The 24,027-nt window shown below is 49.9% G+C and overlaps 1 protein-coding gene across 18 annotated transcripts in view; it reads left to right on the top strand.

The window, feature by feature from the left end:
* LOC108392108 (monocyte to macrophage differentiation factor 2) overlaps positions 1-24,027 on the top strand; it is a 114,534-nt gene that overhangs the window by 36,062 nt on the left and 54,445 nt on the right. For 11 of the 18 annotated variants that reach the window (XR_012122099.1, XM_073214969.1, XM_037008063.2 and 8 more), the window contains 3 exons: positions 3,350-3,451; positions 4,147-4,216; positions 23,130-23,727. Coding sequence is in view for 17 of the 18 variants with exons in the window: in XM_073214969.1 (XP_073071070.1) it covers positions 3,350-3,451; positions 4,147-4,216; positions 23,130-23,727 (770 nt within the window). In the remaining variant the exon portion in view is untranslated. Of the gene's footprint in view, positions 1-3,349; positions 3,452-4,146; positions 4,217-6,416; positions 9,673-19,148; positions 19,273-21,010; positions 21,095-22,379; positions 22,513-23,129; positions 23,728-24,027 lie in introns of those variants that run through there. The other 7 variants (XM_037008080.2, XM_037008083.2, XM_037008098.2 and 4 more) reach the window with 6 other exon arrangements.

The following is a 24,027-nucleotide window of genomic DNA, read 5'->3' as shown; positions in this document are numbered from 1 at the left end:
AAAGACAATTGAAAATTTGTGGCATAGTAAAAAGAGAATAGATGGTGGGGTCAGCATGAAGATCTGGTCCTGGGCCAGCCTTTTCCTGGCCAGGGGCCCCTGGATAATTACTGGATCTCTCTGAGCCTCAGTTCCTGATCTGTAAAATGGAGATGATGACAGTGCATACCTCCCAGAGCTGCAGCAAAGAGAGATGAACTAAGGGCACTGACCAGCACACAGACGTCATTCACTTATTTTAACTAGGCAGTACCATGTCATGAGTCACGGAGAAAAGTGAAGAGATCAAGTGTGACACAGAATCTTGCTCAATGCTTCAGAAAACAGATGAGTTGCAAACATTGAGGAGGGCAAAAGAAACATCACTGTGCTGCTGGACAAGGAAAAAGACACAGTCCAATGCCGTGATTTCAGAGTTAGAAGATTCTGTAACAGAGTTGAGCAGCAGTGGGGTATGAGGTTCAACTTCATCTGTGAGCAGGGTTCCTGCCAGTAACCCACACCTGCAGGAGGCTTCCTCATCCCTCCTCTCTACTGACTGGCGGATGCTGGAGGAGGCTCTGTGGGAAAAGTGTGAGAAAGGAGATGAGCAGTGGGGCCAGCTGATGGTCACAGGCTGAGCCGCATAGCTCTGATGGCTTTGGACAGTGTCATCTCACTAATCTGCAACCACGTTTTTCAGATTCCCTTCCCTGCAGGTTCCAGGTGGGATGGTGGAGGTGAAGCAGAGCCTTCTGGCGTGCAGTACCAGGGCTATTGCTGACACCCCTTGTCCTGGAAATGTTGGCTCATCTTGATACCCAGGCATCTCCTCCTGCAGCTTCTCCTGGTCTTGGACAAGATTATCTGGAAGAATGCACATTTTTTAAAAAGCCAAAAAATTAAAGCAGTCTGAAAGCAGCTTATAGAAATGATGGACAGAGACAAATCCTTCAGACGTTGAGAATGAAAAAAAACAAATCACCTACAAAGGGGAAAAGTCAGGCTGGCTTCCAAAATGTGGCTGCAAAAACCACTCAATGCTGAAACACAGCATTGACTCTTGTGCAATTATTCAAAGGTAGACTTCAGAATAAACCGTCTAGTGAGGTTATCACACGAATGTGAAAAGAACAGGCAATCATTTTCACATCTGAAGTCAGAGAATCCAGTACCCATGACATGTTCTTGAAAAAGAACTACTTTGATGACAAAATCTAGCGAATTAAAAGAAGATTTCAAAAAGAGAACTCAAGCACGGTAGTGAACCTGGACAGTCTTTAAGAAAGCAAACCGATATCAAAGAGTTGTGTGGATCACAGCTAAAGAACAGAATGTGAATATTACCAACTTTGAGAATGTGCAACAGAGTATCTCTAAGAAAAACGGCAGCTGGTGTGGGATGTGTGAGAGCTCTTGTCTTTCATAGCACATGTCTTTCATTAGAGTTGACAATGGACACATAAAAATTAGGAAGAACAATATCCTTATGCTTTTCATAATTTATCTTAACTTCAGAGTCAGGAGTGAGTTTTATGGTGAAAAAAATGGTTGCTTGAAGTTCAGCAAATTTTTCATTTTCATTTTCTTATGTTAAAGTCAAGTTACAATTAAATATAATACTTCTGATTTAAAAAATGACCTGTGTAATTAGATTCTCACCCTTTCTCCCTTCCTTCCCTGCCATCCTGTCCCTGCATCTGTTTCTCTGCTCCACAGGGCTTTCTATCCATTGACCTATTTTGTTATCTGGAGATCTAGAATGATCTTCACTGATGGTTCCTTTGGTAATGGGTTGGGTTATTATTTTTTTTACCTTTAAACTTTCCAGTATTATTTAACATTTTTATAATGACAGTTGGACTCTAGGCAGGTTGCTTTTTACTTTTTTTCTGGCAGAAGTTTTACATAAGGTTGTTCTCATTCAAGAAATTCATTCCAGAAAAAAAGGGAAAGGACCCCACCCCGGCCACCACCACTGATAGCTATCCCTTTCTAGATGAAACCACTGGTCCTGCTCGGGAAGGGGCTCAGATTAGTTTCTCTGCATTTACACCTGTCTCTTCACACATACAAACAGTATGGCTCTGTTATCTCGACTCCCTCACCCTTGGAGATCTATCCATGTCAGCCCAAACACGTCTTCCTCATGTTTTCCAAATTGCTGTGAATATTCCACTGGATGCTGTGTTAGTTGGGGTGTAGTTGGAAGGCAGCCATCATACACTGATTCAAATATGGAAAATGTGATAGAAAGGATTATTAATGGGAGATTGAAGTAATGGAAAATGGGCTAATGAGAGGCAAAGACAATTCCGGGAATCCAGTAGTGGCAGATAGAAGGGACAGCAGCTCCCAGCCCCGCCTCATCAGCAAGGGCACAGCCTCGGCATGCTGGACAGCCGAGAAAACACCAAGGTGCCCCTGGGTGTGAGTTGCTGGAAGTCAGCCCTCGGTGTGCCAGGGTGGGGGGTGCCACCCACAGGAGGGGCCAAGCTTCATTCCTTGTTCTGGGCCAGGAAGCTTCTGGGAGCTGGGTGCCCCTGGATGGGGCAGTTGAAGAAACACCTCTGGGCCAGTCAGTTATGCAGACAGCAGCTCAGAATCAGCCTGCTGGATGGGAATCTACATGTGCTCATGGGGGACCCCTGGCATGTACTATGCATGTGAAGAGCAGGTGCAGAGGCACAGGGCTGTACCGTCAGGGGCGCCTGGCTGTGTGGTCCTGTCATACAGCACCCTGGAGACCCCACTGGGCTGGCAGTGAAGAGAAAAGCTGCCAGGAAGCACCTTCCCTCCTGCAAAGTCTGTCCGTCACCCCCTGGTGACAGCTCAGCACGGTGCCCCCTGCACAGAAAGGATATTTCCTATGGAGCCTTACAGAGAGAAATTTGGAGTTGAGAGCAATGAATTGACGACCAGCACAGAAGGATACTGTCCTTATTTCCCTCCCCCTTTTGGTAGACATTTGAGTGGTTTTCAGGCTTTTCCTACTGGGACAGATGAGTGACCTTTCTGTGCCTCCCTGTGCCCCTGGGGCTGTGAGGCTGAGCCCCTGATGCGAGCACCTCAGGGTGTTGGATACGGCCAGGTTGCACCCCGAGCAGGGTTCACTCGTTTAGTCCTGCTCGTTGGAGATGCCCTTTCCCTTCATGCTTGGACCTGATCAGTTTTGCTAATTTTCCTGTAATAATCGTTTGTTTCTACTTCTTCTTCCGTCTCTGCATACATCTCCCCATGAGAGCCCTGTCCCGTCCCTGAGGCCATAGGGGACAGGACTCCTCTGAGGTCAGTTTTCTGTGACAGGCTGGCCATGGAGGGCTGGGTCCCAAGGCCCCCCTCAGGCCATGCCCTCTGCTCTCTCTCCCAGGCTGAACCTTCGGGAACTGGGCCCCTGGGCCTCCCACATGCGTTGGCTGGTCTGGATCATGGCCTCTGTTGGCACCATCTATGTCTTCTTCTTCCATGAGCGGTAAGCCAGAGCTGGGGGCTCAGGTGGGTGGGGTGTCCTGGGGAGATGAGACCCCAGATGCATAAGGGCATAGTTCTGCCTGGCATCCCAATGCTCAGGCACCTGGGTGGCCACCAGGTCCACATCCTATAGGGTCAATCTGAAGAGTCTTAGAAAGACCTGGTAGGTTCCTAGACCCACTGAACCATGTCACATGTTACCTGCCCTCCCTGTTAGCAGATAAGAGACTCTGAGCACTTCGGACTCCTGTCACTTCCATCCATCTGGGTGACAGGATAGGAATAATTACATGGGGAAAGAAACAGAGCTATAGGTGCAAAAGGAAAGAACAGACCCCTGGAATCTCCAGGGACAGTCAGCAAGTGTTAACTGATACAGCCACTCGGATGGATGGGGAGTGGCTGCTCAGGCACTGTGGGGGAAGGTGCTGAGATTGAATAGTAATGTCTGCCTGGGCTTGAGCATGGGGAGTATCCACACGCATGCCACCCTCATGTCATTCATGGATGTGGAAACTGAGTCTCCAAGAGGGAAAGAGGTGTGCGCAACTCCCAGCTCTGAGGGTGCCTGTTGGGTGTAGCTGGGTGAAATCTGAGCCCAGAAGGCCGTTCTCCTCACCCTTCTGGACAGGGTGTTGCCTTTGTCCAAGAATGGGGAGCCTGTCCTGAGGCCAGCATGGCTTGTCTCCCTGCCAGGTACAAGCTCGTAGAGCTGCTCTGCTACGCCGTCATGGGCTTTTTCCCTGCCCTGGTCATCCTGTCCATGGTAAGTCCCACCATCCGGCCTGGGGCCTCTCGTCTGGCTGCAGGGAACCCAGAGTGGCTCTGGAGATCGTCATGTTGAACCCTCTCCTCTTGCAGACGGGAAGTCTGAGGCCCAGGGGTTGGCATGACTTGCCTATAGGCGCGCTTGCCTGTGTGCTCTGCCTAACCAGCATTGTGGTCATTGACCCCCTGTGCTTCAGCTTTCCCTTCTGCTTAAGGATTAAATAAGAAAACCCATGTAAAGTGATCAGAATGGTGCTTGGAACATAGTAAGTACCCAGTCGCTCAACTAAATCTTGAATAACATAACACGACAGGCAGAGCCAACTGTCAGGTCCCCTGGCTATCTCTGGTGTTTCTGCATCCCTAACCTGCTTTTTGGCACATGAACCTGACCAGAGGAGGGGCAACCAGTTGGAAACATTTACTGTGCACTTGCTGAGCCCTTCCAAAGTGCAGGAGGCTGACCCATAGATCTTACTTCCTCACCCGGGTGTCTTGGAGATGGCTCTGACCACCCTCCACCCCTTGCATTCATGGCATGCAGGCTCAGAAAGGGGAAGGGGGCACCCAAGTCAGGCAGCCCCGCCCTGACCAGCTGAGCTGGGGTTTGGCCCCACAACCTCTGACTTTGAGTACTGGGACCCAGAGCTGCCCCTCTGCACCCTGTGAGGGGTAGAGTTGTGCAGAGAGAGGGCTGAGGACCTGGCCAGGGAAGAGGAGCAGCTTGCATGGCACCAGCACTGTGGGGATCGACTCTCCTCTCTCTGAGCCTCAGCTGCCCATCTGTCAAACGGGCACAGGAAACTCAGTCTGCCCAGTAACTGCTCAGGCCAAATAACAGTTTATTATTTTAAAATTATGTTATTGGTAGGTGTTAACGTTTTATGTAGTCAAATCTAACAGCTTTTAAAAAATTTTTTTAATTTTGTGGCTTTTACCTTGAAGTGTTATGATAGAAAGGCTTCCCTTTCCCAGGGTTATGTAAACACTTATCTATATTTTCTCCTGTTTCTTTTATGGTTTATTTAAAAATTTTAACTGCAGAATAATGTTTATTCCCTCTACAGTTTCTGTATATGGTGATTCCTCACCAAATGATTAGCTAGATCTTCCATTTATCTGCCATTTAAAAATACTCCTTCTTGCATATATATATATATATGTGTCTGTTTCTGAGATTTCAAATGCTCCGTTGACTGGCCTGTTTCTACCCTAGGACCAAGCCATCTTACCTATTGTGGATTTCTTTGCATTTTAACCCTTGGCACTGAAGTCTTGAACCATTAGTCATCCTGCTAATAATTTGAATTTATCTTTACAGATGACTTTCCCCCTTGCCCATGTTTATTTTTATTTAAATATGTATATTTAAGTTATATCTATTAAATTAGAGACTATCCATCAAATTATGTACTACATATATTTAAGTACATATATATATGTATATATATGTCAGGGTATGTTTAAATACTGCAAAAAATAAGTCATGTCTGAAAATGTATAAAAGAGCAGAAGACCCCCTCCCCCTGCCCCCAGTTTGATGCCCTGGGTGCAACCACTGCTAAATCTGTTGTGTATCTTTTCCATTTCTTAATTTATATGATGGATTTATTGTTAAATCTCCTATCTGTGCATGTGTAGACACACTGACTTTTTCTTTTACAAAGTGAGATCACACTGTAGGTACTATTCTGCAGTGTGCTTTTCACACTTAGCATGTGTTAAGGGCATGTTTCCAGGACTGTCACATAGAGTAATATTTGCCTCGTGAAGCCATTGATTGGGAGCAGGTGTCAGAATCTCCTTCCTTTTCAGGGCTGAGTAATATTCCACTGTGTTTATCCATTCATCTGCTGATGGACACTTGAGTTGCTTCCACCTGTTGACTGTTGTAAACAGTGCTGCTGGGAATCTGGATGTGCAAGTGTCTGTTTGAGTCCCTGCTGTCACTTCTTGGGGGTAAATGCCCAAATGTATTAAATTTTAGAACAGGTAAAAAAATCTATAAAATATTGGAGAATTTGGTAGAAATGAATTGCTTTTGGGACTTAACCTGGGGAGAACTGACAACATCACAGCGTTGAGAAGTCCACCAGGGAACTGGGGCTGGCTTGCTATCTACATGTTTTCATTTTGGGTGGGGGGAGAATGGCTGGCTACTCCTCTGACCTGTGCCCCCGCCTTGTTCTTGCCAACAGCCCAACACTGAGGGCATCTGGGAGCTGATGACCGGAGGGGTCTTCTACTGCTTGGGCATGCTGTTCTTCAAGAGTGATGGGAGGATCCCCTTTGCCCACGCCATCTGGCATCTCTTTGTGGCATTTGGTGCTGGTACCCACTACTATGCCATCTGGAGGTACCTCTATCTGCCCAGCACCCTGCAGGCCAAAGTGCCCAAATGAGGTGGCCCAGACTGCACGGGGCATTTGTGCATTTGGAGCAGAGCAGCATGGGAAGTGTGTTTGTGAACATTAGCCCAGAGCACAGTGCCCAGGCCCATCTGCCCTCCCATGGGCAGGGCTTTTGATGGGTCTGAGGATACTTCTGGTGACAGCCAGACCGTCCCTTAGGTTCCAGGTGAGAAAGAAAGCATTAAGTCATTTTTACAGAGGAGAAATTAACCCTGTAATGTGTTTCTATTTTAGACAAGTGTTTCCTAATACAGCCAATAGTAACATTGTCAGAAAAGGGAACAGACATTGTTTTGCAAATTGGGAAAAGATGGGCCAATATGTGCTTTCAAAGTTCCTGGGGAATCTAGGAAGGAGTCTGGTGGGTTGTTTATGTGTTTATGCTCAGCTGGCCAGGGCTTCCTTCTCTGCACCAAAATCTTGGCTGGGGAATTGTCCCCTGTTCAGGGAAAGTCACCCAACTGCAGGAGCTGGGCCTGGATCCCCTCCCCAGATAGTGTATATCTGTGACCATGGCAGACATCACTAATCAATGGCAGCATGGTATGGTATCAAAATTCTCGAGATGGTGTTCTGGGCAGCCTCTGCCAATTGACTCAGCACTGACGATGGCACCTGTTGCCTGCCTGGTGTGCTCTGCAGCTGGATGGTGGCCAGACCAGTAAAATGTCTCCAGTTTGGGGAGCATGTTTATCTCCTGACACTATGCCTCGACTCCCGCTCCCTGGTCCCATTTGGGAAAGCTCCTGGAGTGGGAAGTTTGGGGGCAGTAGAGGGAGACTGAGGCTCACACCCTGAGCAACCCCTGACTTCCTGCTCTACTATCACTGCTTCTTAGTGCAGAGGAGCAAGCAAGCAGGGCTTGGTCATTTCTTCTCGTGCTGAAAATTCCAAGGAAATCATGAAAGCCATTCATTACAGGGGACAAACAGATCCCGGGGACTTGCTTGCCAGGCTCCAGATTTGGTGTTCGTGATGCCGACATTCAGATCTTGCTTGGTGCCAGTCATGGCCCTTAGAGGCTCCTCAGCTGAGCCCCAGAGGGAAGGCCTTGCTGGTGTGATAGGCATCTGAGCAGAGTGTCTGGAGTCCCTGGTAGTGCAACGACAAGGCTTCCAGGGACCTGGCCTCACAGCCCACTCCTGGGCCAGCTGCTTCGTACCTGCCACATGGATGTTTCCTGGGGAGGGGATCCAGCCCCAGTTCCAGGATCTGAATTGGAATCTCAGAATCTCTGTCTCAGGTTAGATGGGCTTCCTTCTATGACCACCAACCAGATTGAAGTGGGCAAAGATAGAATGCCTTATGCTTACTTAGTTCTAGAACATTCCAGGGTATTTCAGGGTTCTAGCATCTGGAATCTCATGTGTCCAAGCCAGTATTAAATCATCTGACACATTCCTCAGAGAGTGGGTTCTGAGCTGGGACATGCTTTGGGGACGTTTTGCCCTCTTGCATGTGCATGTGTGTGTGTGCGTGTGTCTGTCTGCACTCACCCATGGAAGCTGCCTTTGTTTGGTATGTCTGCCCTTGCCGAGCTCACCAGGTATCTCCCATCCATTGTGGTCAGGGCTGGAGGTCAGGGGGAGGGGACACTTTGTAGGGGAAGGCAGGCCTGGTTGGAGGCAGGGACACTGTGACATGGACATGAGGTAGGGGCTCATGTGGGTTCTGGGCTGCTGTCTAGGGGACCATGCCAGGCTGAGATCAAAGTCCTGTTACAGGGCCAGTGCTGGGCTCCTGGGGCAATGACCTGGGACTTCTTCAGTGGCCCCACAGCTCCTGCTGACCTCCTCATCTGATACTGGCATCTCCTTATGCCCCCTCCTGCTGGGTATGTGATCTTGTATTTTCCTCTAGACAGTTTGCCTTGTAATGAGGTACCAAGCCCTCTGATGGGCACTCTGTTCACCTCTCATCCATCACTCCTATTTGTCTTTCAAAGCTGTGCTTGGACATCAGCATTGAGGACCTTCTGGCCTTCTTCTGACTTAGGAGTCCCCCTCCTGCTTCCCAACACCCCCTGTGCTCACCTGCACCATAGCTTAGAGACCTGTCCTTTGTTTCCCTGGTATTTGTATGTGCCCCCTACCCAGGAGCTCCTGGAGGGAGGGGCTGTGTCTTGCTAGATTTGGGATGAAATCCAGCACCCACCTTTTGTGAGGATTTGGGCCAATTCCTGAACCTGTCTGTGCCTCAGTTTCTTCAGCTGTGAGATGGGTACAGTATGGCAAGAGTCAGGATTATCAATGTAGAACAGCCAACCCCATAGCCCAACTAGCTTCCTTAGTTGGCCCACTTGGAAAGCCACCCCTGATAATGGATGTTTCTTCTGGGGTGTTAGGAAACCTGCAAGGTGGAATTTTCCGACTGTGAACAGGCTGGAGGGTGTTGCGTAGGGCTGTGGCCGTGTTCCTCCCCTCTCTCCAATTCAGGACATGTCTCCACACACCCTCTCTTCCCCAGCATCACTCTGAAAGCGAGTTGCCCAGGATTCCACTTCACCCAAGCCCAGACCCTCCTCTATGCAGATACTTCTGGTAGACACAACATAGGGAAAAGAAATATAAGGAATCCCAAATGGACAGAGAAACACCAGCTCACCTAGAGGCATGCTGTCCAGGATGGTGGCTGTTAGGTGCAGGTGGCAATTTAAACTTCAGCCAATTAAAAATTTAAAAAGTAAAAATTCAGTGCCTCAGTTATACAGGCCACATTTTAAGTGTTTCATAATAATATGAAAAGTGGCCAGTGGCTACCTCTTTGGACAGCACAAATATAGCCCATTCCATAGTTACAGAAAGTTCTCTTGGACGATGCTGGTAGATCAGTGGCTCTCAAAACTTTTTGGTTCTGGAACCCTTGGGTACTCTTAAAAATTATTTAGGACACCAAATTCTAACATTCATCATACTAGAAATTAAAACTGACAGTATTTAAAAATACCTATTAATTCATTTAAAGATAAACTCATTATATGTTAACATAAGTAACATGTCTTTCTATTAAAAATAACTATATTTTTCCAAACAAAAACTGACTTAGTAAGGCAGGAGAGTGGCGTCATTTTAGTTTCTGCAAATCTCCCGAATGTCTGGTAGCAAGAAGGCAGGATTCCCGTCTGCTTTTGTGTTCAGCTTGTGATGTCTAAGCCATCAGGCGGCCTCTGGAGGACTTTGCATTAAAACATAGGAGGGAAAAGGACAAATGATGTCATAGTATTATTATGAAAGCATTTGACTTTTTGAGCCCCCAAAAGGGTCTTGGGGGTCTCCAGGGGCCCAGACCACTGATCTGGAGTTTTCCTCTCCATCTACAGCTGGAACCCTCCATCCATGGTAGTTGTCATAGACACACTGTCCCCGTTTTAGCTGAACCTGGAGACTTGGCAGGACAGGGAAGTGGGGGTGAGGTGGGGGTAGCGAGCAGTGGTCTGGGAGACCCTTTCCATGTTATCATTGTCAACGTGACACCTGGCACAGCCAAGCATATGAAAGGTGCTCGGGGCACATTGGCCGAATGAGGCTGGTGAGCTTTGTCTTATCTTGGTCTCTACCTCCTCCTCTTCTGAGCTTGGAGGGGCCTGGCTGGGGGGCCTCAGGGAAGTGCCGGACCCTTTGCATCAGCAGTTGGAGAGGCATGTTCACAACCATGGGCTGTCTGCCCTGGCCTTTACTCTTGGTGGCTCTGAACATCGGAATACAGGTTGGAATGCGAATGGGAGGCTCCTAGCTAGTTTCTCCCAGCTCAAGTTTGTAGTGAGATCGGACTCTACCCTGAGTGGTCTGCCAGCCCTTGGGAGTACAGGGTGGTAAGATGGAGCCCCAGGTGAGGGGGACAAGGTGTTAATGGTGATGAGTGTCAGGGTGCCTCTGAGGAGGGGCCCAGAAGAGATGCACTGAGGCTCATCTGTAGGTTGAGGGAGCATATATCCAGGTGACTGGGAGGGGGAGTTGTTTCCTTAAATATAAGAGCTTTTCATTAATATGGTATGTACTTATAAAAGTTTCAGAAAATGCTAGCAAGGTAGAAAATCTTGTAGTCTCTCTGCCTCAGATAACTGCCCTTAACCTTGTAGGGTTTATTCTGTTTTCCCCACTAAGTAGACGGACTTTTACTTTGGTGTTTTCTTCTGTTGCCATACATGCTTTTACATCCAATTTTTTAAAACTTTTCAATTATTTTTCCTTATGATTTCAAGCCCTTTGTAGACAATATTTTAGAAGTCTACCTTGAATGTACATACCACAATTTCACAATTTTTTAAATTCAGGAGAGATACGTAGATAGATCTAGATATATCTGTGATGAGATTCTCTCGACAAAGTTTTCCCCTTAGACCACATTAGGAAGTTACGTGAAACTTGCCTCCTGCCGGCTGCACCAGTCAGGCACCTGTTCTGCCTGCTGTCATTGGATGGGACATTCCCTGCAGTTGGCCACTGTCCCTGGGGGAAATCTGGGCATCCAGGGACCCACTGCCTGGGTGCTGCCAAAATGCTGATTTGTCTGGAAGATTTGGACTGGTCAACTCCAGGTGGCTGGCAGGCAGAGAGGGAGAAGCAGGTTGTCAGGAGGATGCTGCAGACGCATAGCTGTGCGGACCAAGTGGCGCCAAGACCTCATCCTGCCTGATGCTGTCAACTGGTGGGAGTTGGTTGGGGTATCGCTGTGCTTTACATGCCTATGGCGCTCTGGAGACCAGGTGTGAAATATTCAGGAACTCAGCAAGTTGTTAAAACCAGTGGCAGTGCGAGCCTGGCCAAGGTGGGAATGTTGACACTATGGAAATGGGCAAAGGCTACAGATCAGAGCTTTGCATTTTGGGAGAGCTAGTTTACCAGCATGCTACTGTGTGTGCTCCTGGGACCCATGGCTGCCTTCCATCCCCCTCTTTATCAACGGAACAGGTAGTAGATGCACAATAGGGAGGATGTGCACATTTACGGCCATGGTCTCGTGGGTTTCTCCCCACAATACCTGGCAAGACAAGATTACTGCTTCCATTTTGCATGGGGGAAGCTGAGGCTGCTCAGAGACTGAGTGAGTTGTCCAAGGCTGTCCAGCGGTAAAGGGCAGGGCCTGGAGTCCAGGTCATGGTCCTTGGGTGTCACGTCCTTCCTCTTTCTTCGAACTGAGCTCTGGGTCCACAGGTGAAGCATCTCCTTAGCATGGGCCCCTGCTGCTCCTACCCTAGCCGCCCCATCTCTGACCTGCTGAAATCTGAGCTGTCAGTTTTGCCTGTGCCTGGGGACGTGCGAGGATGAGAACACCGGTGTCCTCTGCTTCTGCCTTTGGGTAGGCCTCCCCAGGGGACTAGCGAGGGCTGGGATGCTCCCCAGTGGGTGAGGACACTTGAGCCCAAAGCCTCCCTCAGCGCCTGGCACCCTTGAGCCCTGAGCTCTGGGGAGGCCCTTCGTTGCTGTGCCTGGTCAGGGAGGCCCCAGGTTGTCTCCTATGGTGCTCACAGCCGTGCAGCCAGCTTTCCCCACTATAGCCACAAGAGAAAGGCCATATTTTTTTAAAGGATTATGGATCCATACATAGAGAAGAAGCAGTTTTTATTGACCTGGCGTTTTGGGGTGAGGATCTGGGATGTGCTGGGCCAGGCACGGCCACGACAGATCATCATGCTCTATGTGGACTCTCCCTGCACACATAACCTCAACTTGTAATGTCCTGACAACCTTCTCTTTGAAAACCTGTCTTTGTGATGAGATCAAACAGACTTTTGCTCTCAAAATGTAGGAGGGCTAGGAGGGAAGGTGCCCACATGCCAGCTGTGGCTGGCAGTCCCTTTCTAGGGGTTACCCGGGTGCCCTGGCATCTGCCCTTCCCAGGGTGTGGGGCCGGGCTGCGGGTTGCATGGGTCAGCTGCTCTCCTCTGTTTAGTCCCAGATGTGTCTCCCACTGTGATTAATACCCCCTATAAGAAATACACTTTACACTGTGATCCCACTGTGTGCGTCCATCCCTGATGTGTGGCCTATTGTGTGGTACGATGCTGCCTGCCCTGCCCGTCCACCCTGCCCCATCTCATCTCACCCTGTGTCATTTTCTCAGGTTGCCAGTTGCAACCCGTGGAATTGATTTCATGGCCCACAAGTGGGTCTGAACCTCAGCTCTTAGTGGTACTCTTCTGGGAAGCCCTGGTCATCAGTACTAGGGGCTTGCCATCTATCTGCCGTGATTGGCAGGGGTCAGCATGGTGCCATACCTGGGGAGCCTGGGTGCCTCAAGGCCACATGGGGACAGCTAAGGAGAAGGAAATTAGGAGATTCTGAAGATGTGGTTCCTCAGAACCCAGACCCCACTGAGAGGAATACAAGGCCAGATTTGTGGGTGTCATGTCTAGTGATGGCTCCACGTTCTGGGCATTACCCTGGGGCTGGCAGGTCATAGGGGCCTCGGGTGGGTGTCATGCGTGAATGTGGTCAGCATTAGTTCAGGCAGGGTTGGGAGGGCAGGAGGGAAAGAGTGAATCCGTTTGAAAAATGAGCAGACCCAGTTTTGGAAGAGCTGCTTTGCCTCTGTAAGCGATTTCAAATTTGAGACTCTGTCTCTGCTATGTGAATCTCCTGCCAGTCCTGTTTACATGGCCAGGTTCGCTAGGCATCTGTCCCCTTCTGTGTCTTGCTGCTTGTTACGGCCTTTCTTGCAGGAAACAGGAGCTCTGGTTATCTTTCATGCCACTTTTATAGACCTATCACGTCTCCAGTGTTTTTAGAGTGGCATTTGTGGCTTGACTTTAAAAAAAAAATGTCCTGCTGGTGCTGGACCCTTTGTGTGTTTGTGAAATGGCTATTTTGTATTAACACAGTATTCGGTAAACATTTGTATTAAGAAGAATAATCCTGCCAGTGAATGTAATTGTTTCTAGTGGAGTAGAAACAACATAAAAAAATAAATAAAAATTCAAGATGCCTCTTCTTACCCAAAGTGTCTTTTTAAAAATAAATTTGTCGATCCTTTTTATAAAAGCAATCTCTGCTCATTGTAAAATACTTCAAATATCTAGAAAAGTATAAAGTAACTAAAAAAACCCCTATATTGGCTATCCATTGCTGTGTAACAAATTATCCTAAAATATAATCTTAGAAACAACAATACTTGTCAGGGTCTCTCATGGCTTCTGTTGGCCAGGAGTTCAGAGTCTGGCCCTTAGCTGGACGATGTGGGGGCTGGTGGGCCTCTGAAAGCATGTCCACTCACTGGTCTGGGGGTCGAAGCTGGCAACTAGCTAGGGCCTTCGCTGGGTAGGTTGGCCAAATGCCCTGTTATAAAATGCAGATTTTGTTATTTTTCAGATGTGGTGAGGCCAGCAGATCAGGAGATGATTGCCATTGAAAAGATAGTTTGTCCCTCACAGTTCCTAAAAGGAGGGGCTGCCCTGCAGGGCCATAGGGGAAGCACCAGGGTCTGTCGGGAGGCAGAGGAGCAGGAGGAAAACATGGGCATGAGCCTTTATTGTGATTTCTTCAGGAAGGAACAGGCGAGATGAACACGTGGGCTTAGGATGGACTAGTTTGAATGATTCTGGGGCATAGGGGCTGCCCCTGGTTGCCAGCTGCTTGGTCCTGGGGTGATGAGGACAGGGGAATGCTGGCCTGAAGGAGAAGAGCCAATAGAGGACTCGGGAGGTACAGTCTCCAGACTGGCTGGCTTGCATAGGAAAGGTGTGCTCACAGGTGAATTGTTCTGTATCTCTAGGGATTGGCTAACCCTGAGGGGGCAGTCCCCCATGGTCAGTAAGGCCCCAGATATCAAAACAGCAGAAAAGATCCTTAACACACACCCACAAGTGACTTCCCCATGTGGCCTGGACTTCCTTAAATATGGTGGCTGGGTCCCGAGAGAAAAAGAGCCAGGCTAGAGACATAACATCTTTGATGGCCTAGCCTTGGAAGTCATGCATCCTTACTTCTACCTTATGCTGTTGTTTGACACAGCTACAGAGGTCCTCCCAAGATCAAGGGGAGGGAGTGCAGGGTACCTCCCCACCGCCTGTTGGAGAATACAAGTTACAGGGTAAGAAGAGTGTGAGGACGGAATATGTACTGATGCGGCTGTCTCTGGAAATTGCAGTCTGCCACAAACCCCCTCACCCAGGAATAATCACCACTAATATTCCCTACCTATGTTGCTTGCATGTCTTTTTGGGTGTGATTTTACAAGGAAGAAGTAATCTGTTATTGAAATTCTGTGATCTCAGGCAAGTCCATTGGTCTCTCGGCTCCAGTGTGGACACTGGACTAAATTATGGGCTTTCACGTATCTTTCCTCAGGTACTAGGAGGAAGACCTCCAGCTGGACCAAGCTCTGTCACCCCACATTTGAAAAATGTCCACTTGTTCCCAATGCTCAGTAAAAAAAAAAAAGTTAATGCATAGTGTTTTCTCAATCTTATTATTTTTCTCATATGTCTCATAAAATAAATGGTACCTCTAACACATATTCATAGGCAACACATCAAGGAAACAAGTAAAAAACTAACATTAATGGAAATGTTAGACCCCACTAAGCTTGTCTGGTTCAGCAGTGTGTTTCCTTGAAGCCACTTGTGACCGTGTCACATATTTTTGGCTAATGAAATTGATCCTAACTCCTATCTGAATTAAAATATAACTTTTCAACCTGTTCCAAGTCCCAAGAACACTAGCATCTCCCAAAGTTTCACCACACAAACAGTCTAATAACCGCCAGAATAGGTGATTGCTTATGTCCCACCCAACTTAAAATCTGTGACCGTTAAGTAAATGTGGTTTAAGTTTCTTCAGAACAGAGTAGACACTCAGGAGTAATTTGACATGATCTTTTTGAGTGCAATTGGCTGTTTTCTTTGTTTTAGATGAACATGTCCACTATCCCAGCTCCATTCCATACCTATATGCTAATGACCTCCGCTCAGTGTTTCCCAGTTAAATATCTCACCTGAGCTAGAGCTCTCTAACCACATGTATGTTGGCTATTTATGTCGGAATATACATATAAACTTCAGACTGAATAATACCAAATATCATTACTCTGTAGTCCTGGGACCCTGTACCAGCCATCCCTTGGGGACCTGCACTTTGACCTTAAGCAGGTGCGGTTCCTTTGGGCTCTTTTGGGCCTCTCCTTGATCAAGGCCCAGGGCTCTGCCGCCCTCTGGTGGTCACAGAGGACAGCTCAACACTCCATTTTTGTCCAATGGATTTTGTTCAATCCTGCAGGTTAAAGACCTGCTCACCTGCCAGTGGGCATGGTGCTGAGATAAAGGTGAGTACGACTCAGTTCTTGTCCTTGGCAAGCTTTCAGTTGAGGGAGGGGGTAAGAGGTGAGGTGGGTGGAAATCTATTAATTCCTTTGTTTATTCATTTAACAAATATTCATTGAGCCCCTACTGAGGGCCAAGTGCACGAGTAAAGAAGATAGATGATAAAGGCGCCTACCTTCCTGGAACACAAATCTTAGTATATGTTAAATATACAAAGTCAAAGAGAAATAAAACAGGGAATGAGGTAGAGAATGACTACAGCGGGTGGCCATCAAGAGAACAGTCAGAAAACAATAGTGGAGCTGAGTTTTAATGAGAATAAGTGCCAGCAGACATGACAGGGGGAGCATTGTAGGGAGAGGAGACAGCAAGCAAGGGGGAAGGTTTCAGAGGAGGGAATGAGCTTAGTGTGTTTGGAAACAAAAGTTCAGTGTGGCTGGAACTCCATGACAGAGGGAGAGAGCAGCTGGAGGAGTCAGCAGGGGCCAGGTGGGGTAGGGTTTGGTAAGTCCTACTTTATCCTGTGCAAAAAGGGAGTTGTAGGATTATAGGGTAAGGACTTAGAATGACTGATTTGCATTTAAGGAACATAGTTTGATAAAACATGGACTTGGTTAATGAAAAGATAAAAAATAAAAGGCTGTAGGAACACAGAGGCGGGGTGTGGAGCCAAGTCTGGGGGGTCAGGGAGGCCTTCCTGGATAAGGTGTGTTAGTTATCTATTGCTGCATAACAAATTGCCCCAGAAACTTAGTGCCTTAAATCAATGATAAACATTTGTCATTTCACAGTTTCTGAGGGGTGGGAATTTGGGAACAGCTTTGCTGGGTGGTTCTGGCTCAGGGTCCCTGATCAAAGGCAGGTAGGATATGGTTAGGACTGTGTTCATCTGGAGGCTCCTGGAAGGGAGGGCCGGCCTATCTCCAAGAGGGCGCACTCCTATGGGGTGGGCGCTGGCTGTTGCTGGGAGGCCTTGGTTTCTCAGCAAGTGGGCCTCTCTAGGGCTGCGTGAGTGTCCTCCCAACATGGTGGCCAGCTGCCCCCAGAGCAAGCGATCTAAGGGACAGCAAGGGAGGAAGCCACTTTTATCATGTTGTTCCAGAAGTCATGGTGTCATTTTGGCAACATCTTGTTGGTTACACGGGTCAGCCCCATTCAGCATGGGAGGGGGGTGCACGGGGACATGATAAAACCAGGTGTGAATCACTGAGAACCACCTTGGAGGTTGGCTACCACATAAGTAACACCTAATCTACGTTTTAAGGGATGAGTAGAGATTGGCCATGTGATGAAGACTGGTGCTCCTAGCTGAACTGTGTCCCCCTAAACTTCATCTATTCAGCCCCAGACCCTCAGGACCTCAGAATGTGACTGTATTTGGAGAGAGAGCCTTTAAAGAGGCGATTAAGATAAAATGAGGTCAGCAAGGAGCAAGGCGGGCCCTAATCCAATCTGGCTGGTGTCCTTAAAAGAAGCAGATTATGAAGCAGACAGACAGGAAAAACTGTGAAGCCGCAGGGAGAAGATGGCGTCTACAGGCCAAGGAGAGAGGCCTCAGGAGAAACTGACATGGCCAACGCCTTGATCTTGGACTTCTAGCCTCCAGAAAATAAATCTCTCTGAGAAAATAAATTTCCATTATTTAAGTGGCCTGGTCTGTGGTATCTTGCTATGGTGGCTGGAGCAAACTAACACAGTTGGGCAAGGTGTTTCAGGGCAGAAGGAATGGCCTGAACAAAGACCTGGAGGTGGGAAACAGTACAGTGATACTAAACAGTTGGCATCTGAAGAGCAGGGGCTGGCAAACTTTTTCTGTGAAGGGCCAGACAGTAAACAGTTTATGTTTTTAAAGTCTTTGTTGCACAAAAACCGTTATGGACAATATGTAAACAAATGGGGGTAGCTGTGTTCCAATGAAACTTTATTTACAAACACAGCAGCCCAGGTTTGGCCCGCCGGTGGTAGTCTGCCAACCCTTGCTGAAGAAGACTGCAGGGAGGAATGGGAGACGGGCCTGGATCATGGTGAGAAATACCTTAGGAGGAAAGCACAGGCCTAACCCCAGGCCCTCCTTCCAGCTCTGATACTTGCCTATCCAGGGTTGGGGTGCAGATACATGTTATATATATGGGGAGTCCTGCAAAGGTTCCTGCATGTATGTGAGGAATCCTATATAGGGTATTATTTAATCACACAGTCCCAGGCTCAAATCTTGGCTCTACTTCTAGCTGTCTGACCTCTCTGAACCTCTATGTCCTCATCTATGGGAGGACCACTTACCTCACAAGAGTTGATGGGAGCTTTAAATGAGATGACCTAGGAAAACCCCCTTGCATAGGGTCTGGCATATAGTAGGTGGTGAATAAATGTTTCCTTCCCCCACTTTCCCCTTGCAAATATGGAGTTACTAAAATTTAATATAAACCTTTATGCCCCAAAAGCTAGGCTGTTAACAAAAAATTTCCCTCCCAGGGTCAGAATTCTGCATCTTTATATCCTAGGTCACATGAATCTCCAAGGTCTAGACCACAAACAGCATGGTACAAGGGGCCTGAATGTGAGAAGCCTTTCTCCAAAGTGAAACCATAGCTGGACAGTTAGTGCCAAAATGAGCTCTCAGGACACGAGCTTCTTTTAAAACAAGTTACCCAAGGAAGGCAGTTGGGCCATAGCCCTGGAGCTGACCTAGTCGCATTTTGCATCCTTTTAAGCAGGAATGCCATAATCTGATTTGTCATTTAAAACTGGCTGCTGGGTGGGTGTCAGACTGCAGGGGAGGTGAAACCCGCCACCCTTGAACCCTTTCAGTGTCTTAGATGTCCTCATTTTGGGGCCACCCCTTCCAGTAAGTGCTTGCCCTATCCTGTGCTCTCCTTTACTTGATCCTGTTTATAGAGGACTAGAAGGTGGGGACAAAACATATCACCGTCCCCTAGGGCTTGAGGACAGCACGTGGCACCACGGACGGCTTGGCAGTGGCCCCGCCCCTCGAAGGGCAGACAAGGGTGGACTGAGTAGCCCCTCCCTCCTCTCCACAACCAGCGCCGACCCCCCGGGGAGACCCCACTCCTGCCTTTCAGGTTGCGCCCACGTGCATTAATTGGCCGACAGGTGGCGCCAGCGCTCAGCCCAAGGCCGCACTGGTTCCGCCCTTACCCTGGAGTTCTCGCCCCCTTGGGGCCTGGTCCCCGTCCATTGGGTGGCCGGCAGGAGGAGCAGCGCCCAGACCGCCTCTTCTCGGCGCCGGCCCCGCCCCAGAGGCTCCGCCCACCCGCAGGCCCCGCCTCGTCCGTTGGCGGCCGACAGGAGGCGCAGCGCCACGCGCTCTGCTCTAACGGCGGTGTGGGAGCCGCGCGGGAACGCGGGCGGCGGCGGGCTGTGCTGGAGGTGAGTGCGGGGTGCGCGAGGAACGGCGGCCGGGGCCCCGGGCGCTGAGGTCAGCCGGGCGGGAAGCCCGCGGGGCACGCACCGGGCATCTCCCGGGCCAGGCTTATCCAGTTGTCATGGAAACCGGCCGCCGTCGGGCCCCGGGCGCGGCTCCTGGGGGGGGGGGAGGGGGGCGGAACCCGAGGGCCGGTGAGCGCCGGCTACGGCAGCCCAGCCTGCGGATTCCAGGGGTCGACTTCGGCTCTCATCCCGAGACCCTGGAGCCCGGACCCCAGGGCAGTGCATTAATTGGCCACTAGGCTCGGAGGCGGGTTCGGCGGCGCGGGCCCGCCAGAGAGCCAGGCACAGGGTCTGCACCCTCGTTCCAGGGCCGGCGTGACATCCCCCGCCCACAGCCCGTCCTGGTTTTCCGGTTCACACAGCAGTGCGTTCCCCACTCGTGTGCCAGCTGAAGGCATTGTCTCCCAGCTATTTCTGTACCACTTCCAGCCCCTCGACAAACACTTAAGAAAACAGATGTTGGGTTGGAGTTCCTGGGGGCCCCACGGAAGAAAACTGGCTTATTTTCCATCAGAGAGCCGGTGGTGGGGCCTGCAGACCTGCAGACCCACCTGCTGGCTCCCAGCACCCCATCAAGTGTTTGGTTAATTTGAATTGCCCAGAAGAATTTTCCAAGTCACTCGTGATTACAGGTGTCACCGGTTAGCACAGGCCACCTCTTGTGCATTCCAGAGAGGAGCCAGTCCTTAATCCCACTGGTGGAAAAAGTCCCCTCTCAAGAGGCTTGCATGTCAGAATTAAATCTGATTAAATTATTTTTGTGTTTAAAAGCATCGGCTCTGGCTGGAGCTGTCAGGATAGGATTTATGGATGGTGGGGATGAAGCAGAGCCTTCCAGTCTATCCTCTTCCTTGCTGGAAACGCTAATGGATTCCACATTGCAGTGCTGGAACGGCCTTGCCCCTCCACCCATTTTGTCAGCCCTGCACTGACCTCGCTTACTGCTCACTGGTGTGACCTGAGCTTGTTTTCATCAGAAATTGGACTCTTCCCTGAGAACAAGGGAAACACATGTCCTACACCCTCGGCCCATATTTGTGCGGATGAGAAGGAGAAGGCAGGTCATGCCTCCACAAACCCAGATCTGGTTACCCCAGGGTGTGCCCCACTCCGCAGGGCGCTCCTGAACTCTTGTCTTTTCCAAAAATGAGCCCTTCACGTTTGACAAATAGGCTGGCCTGTGTTCTGTGATCGTCCAGAAGGTGGACGAGTAAGCAGTGACTGCCAGCAGTGGTCACTCTCTGAAAATGGCCATAGAGAGAAGGCTCAGAGGGAGAAAAGCCTCCTGATAAAATCTAATAGGGCAGGGTCTGTGTTGACTGTACTTGCTGGGGCTTAAGGAGTTGCTGTAAGGAACGGGCCCCATCCTCTCCTGCATTTTCTCTCCACTCTCTGTGACATCATGAGACTGCTGAAAAGGAGGAGGGTGGCCACTTCCCAGACCCTGGGTGGGGACCAAGCCGTTGTGTGTTTGTGATTTTCCATTTCTTTTTTTAAAAAGCAAAACTGTGTGAGCCTCAGACCTTACAGAACTGGGATCCACCCCTGGGTGTTAAGCAGCGGTTCACTTGTGCATTGTATCTGGGTACCTTTTAAATGCCTGGGTTCACTCAGGACTTTTTTGAACATGGGCTTTTTCTGCTTAGATATGGTTTCCATAGTTTTCAGCATTGTGTTTAAATTTACATGCAGACATCATCTCAAAAGGCCACCCTGGGTTTGGGTCAGGACTCCGGGAGCTGTGCTTGAAGGAGGAGGCCAGGTGAGGAAGTGTTTGTGGGGGGTTCAGGTTCTCTGAGACTATGTGGTGGCCCATAGGCTTCTGAGCAAGGAGTGTCCAAGAGGCATGACATTTGAGAGGCAGGGCTGTGTACCTTTCAGAAGGCTCAGGTTGGAATTGGCAGTGGCTTGAAGCTGCTGGTCTGGCAGTCAAAAAGCCATGCATTTCTGTGAGTCCTATCTGAAATGATTTTGTTGTAAATTAAATGGAATTAAAATTTTAAAGTTAAATGGAAGCCTTTGATGGGTCCATGGCAGAGGCCATAGCCAGCTCTGGCCTCCTTAGGGTTTGACAAGGAGACTTGTTCCCCGTTCCTCAGTGGTGGAGAAACAAAGCCCTTGTAGCTAGACTCGCCGAGGCCAGGGAGAACCTCCTGTACGTGTTCTGTACAGGGCACGTGGCTGTTTTAAGCAAGTTCAAGTCTCCCAGAAGCCTGTGTATAATGAAAGGCTTTGCAGTGGTAAAGTGTGAGCAATAGGCTGTAGCAACAGGAGGGGCGCCCCCACCCCACCCACAAAGGGCAGGCATTAGTGTTCAGTGTCCATCTTTGGTGCATGAAGTGACCAGAACGGTCCCCTGAGAAAGGATGGTGACTGATGGCCCAGGGCTGGCTCTGGAGGACTGGTGGTTCTGGTTTCCACCCTCATGCCCCGCAGCCCTGGAGATGGTGGGGAAGAAGCCCAGTTCAGTGCTGGTGTTGGCACCCAGACATCTCATGGGGCACTTCCCTCATGGTCAGTGGGGTCCTTAGGTTTGGGGGCTTCCTTGTCACTTTCTCCTGCTGGAAGCAGTCACCTTTGTTTCCGAAAGTCTTTCCCAGTGCCCGCAAAGCCACGAGGGCACCAGGCTGTGTTGTGCACTGACATTTGTCTCAGTGGCAGAACCCTGGTGTTGCTGGACTGTTCCAGAACCTTGAGAGGGCAAGCAAGGTGGACCTTGCTTCTTTAGTCTGTCTGCTCGGTCTTTGGGCCCCAGCACAGCTGTGGGGCATGGAGTCTATAGAGGGGTGCCTTTGTGCAGTATTCCACCCCTTCATTGCAAAGCCTTAGTTTTTACAATGCAGAGATCATCTTCCTTATTTTCCATGCCCCCTGCTACCACAGAGCTTTGGGGGAGCCTGATTAACTGTGTCTTTTGAACTCGAAGCCACTAGGCACACTGAGTGTAGTAGAATTAGGATGTTATGACACCCCAGAGCTGTTTCCTAATTTTCCCAGTAAGATTGCATCTCTGGCCCGGATGGCCCGAATGCCAGGCGGGAGGTGGTGGGTGGAACGCGCACATTCCAGTCATGCCTCTGCTGGTTCCGAGCGAGCCCACTGTGTCCCTTGTAGTCGTGTGGCCACTACAGTACTGCCACCCAGGGAAGCCGGCGGCCCATGAGGAGCAGCACTGGCAGGGTTTGTGTTTTGAATTCTGATGTCTTATTACTCTGTTCATGTGGTGTGGCTTTGCCTGCTTCCTAGTCCCATTTGTGTTTGTGATGGATTCTCCACCACCCAGGCTGTGGTGCAGGAGAGACTGAGTGTAAGGGGATGAGGTGGTCTGCACTCCCGGTGGCTGTAACTCTTCTTTTGTGTGAGTGGGTTAGATGGTGGGCTGCTAGATGAGTGTGGGCCAGCCCCGCTGAGATTCCCCACTGCGAGGGCCACTCGCTGGCTGCCGCTGTTTCTCGGCTGCCTGCCATGCAGAGTGCACCGCCCAGCACTTCGCTGAAGCTGGAACCCTGTAGCGGAACAGCTTGCCTTTTGGTGACCTCATCATGCTTCCTGGTAACAGTTTTCCTAGAAGGGTACCTCAAACCTGCTTTGTCCCCTGAGATCCCTGCCCCCTTCAGTCATAACATGGCTCAGGTGCTCTGTCAGGACTTGGCTGAGGGTAACATGCTTTTGGTTCTATTGGGGCGTGGGTCCTAGATGGCGCCCCAGGAATTTTAAGTCCATTAAAATTCACCCAAGTGTCATTTGCTCTTGCTGCTCCTGATGGGCGATGCTAACCCACTATGTCTGTCTCCCAGGACGCGGCCTTCCCCTGCTGTTGGCTGGAGCCCTCAGTTGTTGTCCATGAAGAGTGGCCCACCATGTTTTATGGGACCCACCTCATCATGTCTCCACCCACCAAGAGCAGGCTGAAGCGGCAGAGCCAGCTGCTCTCCAGCATGCTGTCCCGGACGCTGAGCTACAAGTACCGCGACCTGGACGCCACCTTCTCCAGCCTGGGCACCAGCGACGACCCTGCGGAACTCTCCACCCAGCTCTCAGCCCCTGGGGTCCTGAAGGTGTTCGGGGACAGTGTCTGCACAGGCACCCACTACAAGAGCGTCCTAGCCACCGGCACATCTAGTGCCCATGAGCTGGTGAAGGAGGCCCTGGAGCGTTACTCCTTGAGCCCCGAGCATGCCAGCCAGTATGTGCTGTGTGATGTGGTAGGCCAGGCCGGTGACTCCGGGCAGCAGTGGCAGGCCAAGTGCTTTCGGGTGTTCGGGGACAATGAGAAGCCCCTCTTGATCCAGGAACTATGGAAGCCCCGAGAAGGCTTGTCCCGGAGGTTTGAGCTGAGAAAGAGGTCAGATGTGGAAGAGCTGTCAGCCAAGGATGTGGACACCATGACGGCAGGTGAGGATGGGCGAAGGTCGAGGAAGATCCGGGGGCTGCTCAGGGGGGATGACCAGGCAAAGGTGCAGTCTGCATTCCTGAGTTGCTGGACTGTTGGACAGGTGGGAAGGTGTGTTTGCTCTGAAGGGACAGTCAGAACCTCTGTCATGGCCTTGGAGGACTTTCTGTTCACTGCTTTGCCTGAGGCCCTGTGGAGGCTGCAGTTGGTACTGTAGGGCACCTGCTGGGGTCTGGTGGCTCCTGATGTAGTCCTGTGGCATTGTAGGGCAGATTCCTCTTTCATTTAAGATCATGGTCTGG

Source organism: Manis javanica, chromosome 10 (assembly GCF_040802235.1).
Source record: "Manis javanica isolate MJ-LG chromosome 10, MJ_LKY, whole genome shotgun sequence".
NCBI classification, from domain to species: Eukaryota; Metazoa; Chordata; class Mammalia; order Pholidota; family Manidae; genus Manis; species Manis javanica.
Note: the sequence above shows the minus strand (reverse complement) of the source record. Positions and strands in the feature narration are given on the sequence as shown.